The sequence below is a fragment of the Nothoprocta perdicaria genome, unplaced genomic scaffold, assembly GCF_003342845.1.
Source record: "Nothoprocta perdicaria isolate Ctin4 unplaced genomic scaffold, notPer1 scaffold_419, whole genome shotgun sequence".
NCBI lineage: Eukaryota > Metazoa > Chordata > Aves > Tinamiformes > Tinamidae > Nothoprocta > Nothoprocta perdicaria.
This window is the reverse complement of record NW_020455665.1, coordinates 31,109-40,290: the sequence shown is the minus strand read 5'-3', so window position 1 is coordinate 40,290 and position 9,182 is coordinate 31,109. Positions and strand designations below refer to the sequence as shown.

Here is a 9,182-nt window from a genome sequence, read left to right as displayed (position 1 = left end):
TGCCCGGCACTCCCATCACATGCAGCCGACTCAGAGTCCCGTGGGCGCCGTGGGGGCAGCCCCAGCGCTGGCCGCAGGATGGGCCCTCCCCTCTCCCCACTGGGCTGCTCCGACGCTGTCCCCAGGCCGGGCACAGGTGCTGAGGTGGCTTTTCCAGCACGGGGTTGCATGACGGGGCTGCAGTTCCTGCGGACAGCCCGGCTACTCCATCGCTGCCCCCAAGGCTCTTTGCTGCAGTGGGACCTCTACCCTCTTCACCCTGGGATGCTGGGGCTGTGGGCGCCTGTTCCTTCTCGGGGGATCCAGGGTGGGCGCTGTCCCCAGAGTGCAGGGAGGGTCTGGCCCCGCTCGACAGTGCCGCACGGGAGCTCGACCCGTGCAGAGGTGCTGGGGCAGCCGCCCCGGTGCCAGGGCAGGACTTGGGGGCAGGGGAGCGTCCCCAGAGCAAGACCCCAGCACACGAGAACATCCCCCAGGCAGGAGGCCGCGTCACCGCGGCTGCCCCGCCACCTCCTGCTGACTCAGCTCCGGCTGGGAGCATCATGTGAAGCCGGGAGGGAGCCAAGGCTGCAATCCCCCCCTTCCTGGCCCCGACAGCCCGCCTGCCTGCCCACATTTTCCAGCTGCCTCCAAACTTCCTCACTCCGGCAGCGATAAAAGCAGCGGAGCCGCGTCCCAGCACAGCCCACACCATCTCGCGCAGCCAGCACCATGTCCCGGTAAGCGGGGAGGGAGAGGGGCCGCAGCTGCCTTTCATCCCTAGGGAGAGGGTGCACGGAGCAAGGAGGGGGTCAGCTCGGCGTCCCCACAGCCAGGGGATCCCTAATGGGAACGAGCTCCTGCAATGGCAGTGGCTGGCCCAAAGCCAGGCGCCTTGAAAGCACGAAACCAGGGTGATGGGCCCCCAAACTGTCCCCAAAGCAGGGTGATCAGGCCCCAAACACGGGTGCGTGTGGGAGGGGAGGGAGGGGAGCGTCCGGCTGCCAGCCTCTTGGCGTCCCCAGGCTCTGGTGGCCCAGCCTGTTGGCCCTGCTGCTCCCCGCGGCCATGGCCCAGCTGCGCCCTGAGCGCGCGCTCGATGCCCGCTGGGAGCTGTGGAAGAAGAGCTACGGCAAGCAGTACAACGGCGAGGTAAGGGTTCCCTGGGGGCGCGGCGGGGGCTCTGGGGATGCGGAGGTCCCTGTGGGGCTGTGACGAGCTGCCCCCGCGGCACAGGCAGACGAGCTGCCACGGCGGCTCATTTGGGAGAAGAACCTGCGCTACATTGAGGCGCACAACGTGGAGCACGCGCAGGGCCGGCGCACCTTCGAGCTCGCCATGAACCACCTGGGCGACATGGTGAGCGGCGCGGGGATGGCCGGGAGGGACGGGGCTGCGCCAGGGCTGCCCAACTGAGCTCCCTGCACCAGACCAGCGAGGAGGTGGTGAGGACCATGACAGGTCTCAAGGTGCCTCGCGACCGGCGGCAGCACAACGAGACACTCTACATGGACCATGGGTCTGAGAGGGTCCCAGGCGCTGTGGACTGGAGGAAAAAGGGCTACGTGACACCTGTGAAGAACCAGGTGAGCAGGGCGGCCCCGGCAGCAAAACCGGCGTGACCGTGGAGCACCACCACGGTGCGTCCCCCGTGTCACTAAGCGTCCCTGCAGGGCCAGTGCGGCTCGTGCTGGGCTTTCAGCTCGGTGGGCGCACTCGAGGGGCAGCTGAAGCGCAGGACAGGTGAGCTGCTCGCGCTGAGCCCCCAGAACCTCGTTGACTGTGTGAGCAACAACGACGGCTGCGGAGGCGGTTACATGACCAACGCCTTCGAGTATGTGCGGCAGAACCGCGGCATCGACTCCGAGGATGCCTATCCCTACATTGGCCAGGTGAGGGGACACGGTGCGGAGGGAGCCGGCACCGTCTCCCGCGCTGTGCTCACCACTGCCGGCACTTGCAGGATGAGAGCTGCATGTACAGCCCGAGCGGGAAGGCGGCCAAGTGCCGTGGCTACCGGGAGATCCCTGAGGGCAACGAGAAGGCTCTGAAGCGGGCGGTGGCCCGTGTGGGACCTGTCTCCGTGGGCATCGACGCCAGCCTGCCCTCCTTCCAGTTCTACAGCCGTGGTGAGGCTGCTGCTCCGGAGGGCACGGGGGCTTGTGGGCTATCCCCGTCACCAGCTCCTCGCCCTCTCTGCAGGTGTCTACTATGATGAGAGCTGCAATGGGCAGAATATCAACCACGCAGTGCTGGCCGTGGGCTATGGCACCCAGAAGGGCTCCAAGTACTGGATCATAAAGAACAGGTAGTGCCAGGGGCCATGGGGCTGGGGGGCCAAGGCTCTGCCAGAGAGCTCAGGGTTTTTCTCCCCACAGCTGGGGTGAGGAGTGGGGCAACAAGGGCTACGTGCTGCTGGCACGCAACCGGGACAACACCTGCGGCGTCGCCAACCTTGCCAGCTTCCCCAAGATGTGAAYGCTGCCTGAAGGCCCTCAGGGCGGCTCGTGTGGAAAATAAACCCTATTGGGATGAAAAGCTGAGGCCACTCGGCTCTCTCCTTCCCTTTGCCAAGAAAGCGGCAGGTAGACGGGGGTGGTGGGGAAGGAGGGTGGTGGAGATGCCCGGTGGCCACTCTGCAGATCCCTGCAGATTTGGGGCTATTTTGCAACCACAACCCGGCACAGGGTTGACCCCAAATCCTAGTGCTCCTTTTAGCGCGAGGAAGCACTAAAAGTGGAAGCAGGTGACCAAGCTGGTGGGTGCCCCTGGATTCGCGGTCTCCCCGGCATGGGATGGAGTAGCCGCAGGGGCATCGAGGTTGTTGAGAGTGAGAAAAGAAAGGGAAACGAGGGCGAATCCTCATGTGTGGGCTGCAATCGCAGCAGGGAGCTGAGGCGTCTTCTCGCTTCTGCGCTTGTCCTGCTCCTTCTGCTTGCAAGGGAAAACACTCAGGGACAAGCGAGGTTTCCACCTGGGCGTTTAACTACAGACAGGGACAAAATCACAAGGGGCCGTAAGGGCTTGGGAAGGGCACTGGGACATCCTGATCTTGCATTCCACTGGCACCAGCCACAGCAGGGAGAGCAGCCTTGGGCGGAATGCATGGCTGCTTCCCAGCAGGATTTAGCCAGGAAGGATCCTGGCACAGGGATGAAATGAGGTGTCTGCGGGGCTGCCGTGGCCATCGCGGCGGTGCTGGGGCCGGCTCTGCTCGCAGCAGGAGGAAGGGAAGTAGCGTGCGATGTGGGAGAGCAACCTGCACCTGGTGACGCTGCACAAGCTGGAGCGCTCGCTGGGGCTACACTCCTACGAGATGGCCATGAACCACCTGGCCAACACGGTAAGTGAAGCCTCCGGGCACCCCAAGAGGTCGACGCTCGACACGGAGCCGCTGTCCGCTGCAGAACTTCCCCTTGCATCCGAGGGCAGGAGAGGAGACCCAGGCACGGTGTGGATCCCTGCACGATGCCAGAGGCGAGGACGGAAGCATCGCCCCTGACTCAAGGGCGTTTGGTGCCTGCTGGCACCTGCCACGAGCGCCCTGCTCGTACGCTCAGCCCTGCCTACAGCTGTGTTGCAGGAGCGACGCCAAACGCCCTGAATTGAGCCCAGGAAACCCGAGTCCGTGTGGTGCTGGGAGCTCTCCGCGCTGCAGGAAATCCCGGCATTTGGAATGGTGCTAGACGCCAAGCCAGAGCCAAGAGGCAGCATTTCCCAGCATCCCGGCCCAGATCCAAGGCTGCACTGGCGCCACCTCTGGAGATCCTCCTGTCCGAGACACTGTGTCAAGGAGCACAAATTTTTTTGCGCTGTTTACACCTCAAAACTGCCTTTTTTTAAAATTATTATTTTTTTTTTATTTCCCCCCCTCAAGCAAAACCTTTCATTTATACATATATACCCAGAACCAGCCTGCAGGCCTGGGCCTAGTATTTTCCTCGTGGCTTCAGCTCACTCCAGTGCACAGGAAAGATTCCTCTCCTCCTGCCCTCCCAGCTGGAGCTACCAGCAGCAAAATCCAGCAGGGTCAAGGAGGCACTTAGGGGGTTTGGGCCTCTCTAGGGTAAAAGATGTCCATTTGGTGAGGAAGGTTGAGCAGCTCTGCAGCACAGAGATGAGATGAGGCTGCTTCGAGAAATGGGGGGGAAGTCTCAAGCACGCGGATCTGCTTCAAGTTTTTCTTATTTAGGGATCCAGCTGCATTTTGAGCATCTTGCTAAGTGCAGCTGTTGCATCCACCCTCCACAGGATCCGCTCGCAGGGGATCCTTCAGCAGGAACGACTGCAGTTATTTAGGCGCCGGGCACCACGGGCAGCTCTCGCAATTCTGTAGCCACAGCTGCCTCATGGAAGATGACTCAGTTGCTTGTTGTGAGAGCATGACCCTGTTCTGCCTCCTCTTCCTCTTCCCCGTAGACAGTTTCTCATGGCCATTTTGAGCCGAGCAGCTTCGCGGCACTGAGAAAGGTACCTTCAGCCTCGCTTGCTGCACAGGGTCCCGCAGGATGCTCTGGCACAGGATTTTCCAGCTGTTGCCAGTGCTGGCGCATTGTGCTACCTGCAGTACAATGTGCAATAAATGCAGCTCACGCTGCTTGGGTGGGCGCTGATGCAGCCAGCTCCACTCCAGGCCATCGGGACGTTCAAAGTTTGTCCTCCCCTTTCAGCTTCATCCCAGCACAGTGACTAAATCTGATTTTCTGAGCTGTTTGGGTTGGGCTGATGGACGATGACTTGAGGTGGGATTGGGGTCTGCTCCTAGGGCCTTGCCTGGGGGGTCCGTGCTCGCCCTGAGATGGTCTCCCTGCTCTAGAAATGCAGTGCCCCCCATGGGGAGCCCCATTCCCTGCTGCCAGCTGGGAGCAGCAAACGGCCTCAGCTGGAGCCAGCGGGAACAGAGCGGCTGCTCCGAGGAACCACACGAGCGCCGGCTGCGCGAAAGTGAAATCAGAGCATTTCCTCCTTTCCTCGCTCATGTGATTTGCCAGCCGAGGGCAGTGGGACAGAGCGCGTGGGGACACCGGTGCGCGTGGGGCAGGGGACAGCAGCTCTGTGCCTGCCGCCCGCGGCCACTAAGGAGGTGAGAGCTGTGCCCAGAGCCCGCGCGGAGGCAGCAGCCCAGGTACCAGGGATTTTAGCTCTGCTGCAGGATAAGGGAGCTTTGAGGAAGTCGAGGCTGAAGGAACGGTGTTTACGAGCTGAACGTGACTCCATTTTATCTCTCATCTCCTCCAAGGCTTTTGTGGTCTGAGGCCGGGAGTGGGTGGGGAACAGCCTGGCGCAAAGAGGAATTTTTGCTTTTCAGGGTTGTGGATAATTTTGGTCTGTCCCAGAGCCCCAGGCCAGGGGTATGAAGGGCGCCCCGTATGTCCACACGGGCAGCGCCCGGCCCGGCAGGCTGCTCCCCAGGGCTTTGGGTCCGGATGGGGTTTCCTGGCATGGAGCTTCTGTCGGGGCGGGCAATGTGGAGCGAGGCCGGGAAGGTGGGACGGGCACCCTGGCATGTCCTGCTGCAGGAATCCCACAAAGGGCGTGTGAGGTGAGGACATCCCGCCCCTCACCAAACCGGATCTGTCAGCGAGGGGTCAAGCGCGGTCCGGCTCCGGCGCGGATCCTTCATCCTCCACACGCAGCCACGCGTTCGCTGTGGCTCCACCGGGCCCGGGAGAGCGGGATGAAGGTGCTGGCATGCGGAGCCCTCCTGGCCGTGCTGGCCGCAGCGCTGCAAGACCCTGACCCCACGCTCGACCGGCACTGGCAGCTCTGGAAGAAAATCCATGGAAAGGAGTATCGGAACCAGGTAGGGTGGCGTGGGGGCTGCTCCCACCTCGCTCAGGCACCACAGCAGGGAGAGCAGCCTCAGGCAGGATGCGTGGCCGCTTCCCAGAGGGATTTAGCTGGGAAGAATCCCGGCATGGGGATGAAATGAGGTGTCTGTGGGGCTGCCGTGGCCATCACGGCGGTGCCGGCGCCGGCTCTGCTCGCAGCAGGAGGAAGGGAAGCGGCGCGCGACGTGGGAGAGCAACCTGCGCCTGGTGACGCTGCACAACCTGGAGAGCTCACTGGGGCTACACTCCTACGAGCTGGCCATGAACCACCTGGCCGACATGGTAGGTGTCACTGTGGCAGGGTCCCTCTCTGTCACCAGCCCCAGGGTGATTAACGAAGACTTTAATTGGGTCAGGAGCGGGAAAAATGCCTGCCACCCTTCTCGGTCCATCCTCTCTGCCTGCTCTCCAGCGGGCATGGCARCGAGTGCCAAGGATGTTGCTGCCATGAGGCAACATGGCGTGAGGAAATCCCTCTTGCCCAATGCAGTAGTGGGGTGTAGAGACTGGACCTGCTCACGCTCTCCAGTCGGGAATCACAATCCCTGGGCCCTGCAGTGCTGTTGGAGGAAGTGTGCCCAAGTTCAGCCTTTCCGTTTTATACACGTCTCTCCCCACAAAGGGGTGGGGAATGGGGCAGATCTCCCCCAAATCTGCTTACTCCAACAGCTCGTTTTCTCAGCCCCTTTGCTTCCCCCGCCAGAGTAGCGAGGAAGTGGCCGCTCTGCTGTCAGGGCTGGAGGCTCCAACGCCTCAAAACCGCAGCTCATCGTGGCGCCCGTGGGTCGGCGGCCGAGCCCCGGCCGCCATGGACTGGCGTGAGAAGGACTGCGTGACACCTGTGAAGAACCAGGTGCGGCCTCCCCCGTGTCCCCCTGCTCCCCCCGGGTGCCCCAGGTGCCGCTCAGCACGTCCTTGGGGTTTGCAGGGTGCCTGTGGGGCCTGCTGGGCCTTCAGCGCTGTGGGCGCCCTCGAGGCGCAGGTGAAGCTGAGGACAGGCGAGCTCATGTCCCTGAGTGCTCAGAACCTCGTGGACTGCTCCATGCCGTACGGCAACAAGGGCTGCGCCGGCGGCTTCATGACCAGAGCCTTCCAGTACATCATTGACAACAAGGGAATTGACTCGGACGCCTCCTACCCCTACACGGCACGGGTTGGTGTGCAGGGAATCCACAGGGGAAGGGCTTTAAAGATGGGATTTCTACACATTTGCATCTTGATATAGTTGGAGGAGTCGTGCTGCATAGCAGAGTGGAGACAAGGTTGGACCCCTGGCTCCTGCTCTCCTCCCTGGGTTATTCCCAAGGAGCTGATCCTGTCTGGAATGGACAGGAGATGCCACGAGCGTCATTTGGGATAGAGGTTGAACACCAGGAGGATTTGATGGGAAGTGACGACTATCTCTGCGGAAGCGACAGAAAAGCTGTTGCTGAAGGTTTCTAGCAAAAAGGTGGAGATTTTGGCCAAAACATTTTCATGTGTTCTGGTGATTGGGGAAGGCTGTTGGGCAAGATAGTCCCATCGAGCCCTTATTCTGTAGGGTAGTGCATAGCAAAAGAGGGCTGGCAAAAAGCACCAATGTTCCCATGGAGCCACAGGGTCTTCTCCTCCCGTCCCTCTCGCTCTCAGCAGAATGGGACGTGCCAGTATAACGTTTCCACACGAGCTGCCACCTGCTCCAAGTATGTGGAGCTCCCCTACGCTGATGAAGCAGCCCTCAAGGATGCCGTGGCCAACATCGGACCCGTGTCGGTCGCCATAGATGCCACACAGCCAACGTTCTTCTTGTACAGGTCAGGTATGTCCTTTGACTCAAAGTTACGCCTATTTGTGGACGTGTTTTGCCTGTTTTACTGAACATAAACCCCACAAAATTTAAATCTGGATTGAGTTTGGCAAGCTTTGGCTTCACTGCTACATGAAGATGTTAACATGAGTGCTATCAGCAACAAGGATGTTGGCAGAGGAACTCAATCCTACCAGGATGCCTATGCAGAGACCCAGTCCGATGGCACGCTTTCCCCAAATCTGGTGGGTTTTTTTTGACGTTATTTTCAGGTGTGTATGATGACCCCCGGTGCACCCAGGAGGTGAACCACGGAGTGGTTGTCATCGGTTATGGCACTCTCAATGGGAAGGATTACTGGCTCGTGAAAAACAGGTAAAAGCACCGATTTGGAGGGAGATGCTTGACTAAGGGGAATTGGTATATAGGTGGATGTTAACGTGTTCTCTAGGGATTCAGGCTTCACCCTATCAAGGCACTATTAGGATATCCCACTATTGTTAAGGAACTTTAGATACATTTAAAATACACTCAAACTCACTTTAAAGTTTCCTTTATTTATAGCAGACTTATTGGAAGGTGCTGTAGTAACCTCATGCAGACTTTAAAATTCACAAAACTCTTAATCAAAACAGTATCCCAGAAACAAGGAGGTCTGAATGGTTTTGCTTCATCGCTTTCCTGTAGAAACTTCTAGGAAAAAGACAGCAAAAACACTGCGCTGTTGATAAGGCTGCATGTCAGTTGCAGGAAAAWTTTTTTTTTTCCTAACATCTGGCTGATTTTTCCCTTCTTTGCAAAGCTGGGGTGTGCACTTCGGTGACAAGGGCTACATCCGGATGGCCAGAAATCATGGAAATCACTGCGGGATTGCCAGTTATGGTTCTTATCCACTGATATAGACAGAGTCTTGGCTGCAAAGCGGACTTTTGAGATGCTAACTGAACTATGATGTTTTGCTTGCATGAATCTACTGCCTTCAAGAATGATTTTTTTTTGTTTGTTTGTTTGTCTTTATGAGTAAAATCCACTTGTTGGAAAAGTCTGTGTTACAGGCAGCAAGGGAAGCATTGCATGGGAGCAATGGAAGGATCCTGGAAAATGATTTACAGGCATTTACTGCATGCTCTTTAGTGAGGGAAAAGGCCTTTTTTTTTTTTTTTTTCAAGTGAAACTGCAATATCTGCAGGTTCTCCTCTCCAGCCCTGAATACAGCCACCACGACATAGATTTCACTCTATGATCGCGCTATGAATGTAGCTGAAATTGCAGACTTTCTTTGAAAAAAATAAAGATCGGCATCATTGTCTGAAAGTCCTGTACTTGGTCTCTCTCTCCTGCATGTCCCCAGATGAATCTAATCCTTGGAAAAATAAAATAAGAGTGAAAACGCTGTTGGACCCATTGTGTAGAGAGCTCCGCCTGACTTGCATTGTGTAGGTGGATGGCAAGAGTAATATATATTAACCTTTTGCTCATTAAATAGCTACGGGGTGATAAAATCTTTCTTTCGGGTACAAAAAAGGGGGTAAAACAAGCAAGTTTTCACCTGTGGGATGGAAAGCTCAGGAGAGAGGGCACGAGGA

The 9,182-nt window shown here is 58.3% G+C and overlaps 2 protein-coding genes across 4 annotated transcripts; both read left to right on the top strand.

Annotated features, from left to right (window-relative positions):
- Positions 1-682: 682 nt before the first annotated feature.
- CTSK (cathepsin K) lies at positions 683-2,474 on the top strand. Its single transcript, XM_026045937.1, has 8 exons — positions 683-719; positions 1,005-1,131; positions 1,216-1,338; positions 1,410-1,565; positions 1,653-1,871; positions 1,943-2,108; positions 2,182-2,287; positions 2,358-2,474. The coding sequence occupies exons 1-8, from the start codon at positions 712-714 to the stop codon at positions 2,455-2,457; spliced, it is 1,005 nt and encodes a 334-aa protein (XP_025901722.1). The 5' UTR covers positions 683-711; the 3' UTR covers positions 2,458-2,474.
- A 2,543-nt stretch (positions 2,475-5,017) lies between these two features.
- CTSS (cathepsin S) lies at positions 5,018-8,750 on the top strand. Of its 3 annotated transcripts, XM_026045984.1 has the most exons (9): positions 5,018-5,062; positions 5,499-5,521; positions 5,616-5,782; positions 5,970-6,092; positions 6,514-6,663; positions 6,739-6,963; positions 7,440-7,608; positions 7,869-7,971; positions 8,399-8,750. In XM_026045984.1, exons 3-9 carry the CDS (start codon positions 5,657-5,659, stop codon positions 8,496-8,498), a joined length of 996 nt encoding a protein of 331 aa, XP_025901769.1. In that variant the 5' UTR covers positions 5,018-5,062; positions 5,499-5,521; positions 5,616-5,656; the 3' UTR covers positions 8,499-8,750. The 3 variants fall into 3 exon arrangements, with proteins under 3 accessions (XP_025901769.1, XP_025901771.1, XP_025901770.1); XM_026045986.1 differs by having other exon boundaries at positions 5,499-5,782; positions 5,973-6,092; XM_026045985.1 differs by having other exon boundaries at positions 5,499-5,782; positions 7,443-7,608.
- Positions 8,751-9,182: the final 432 nt, after the last annotated feature.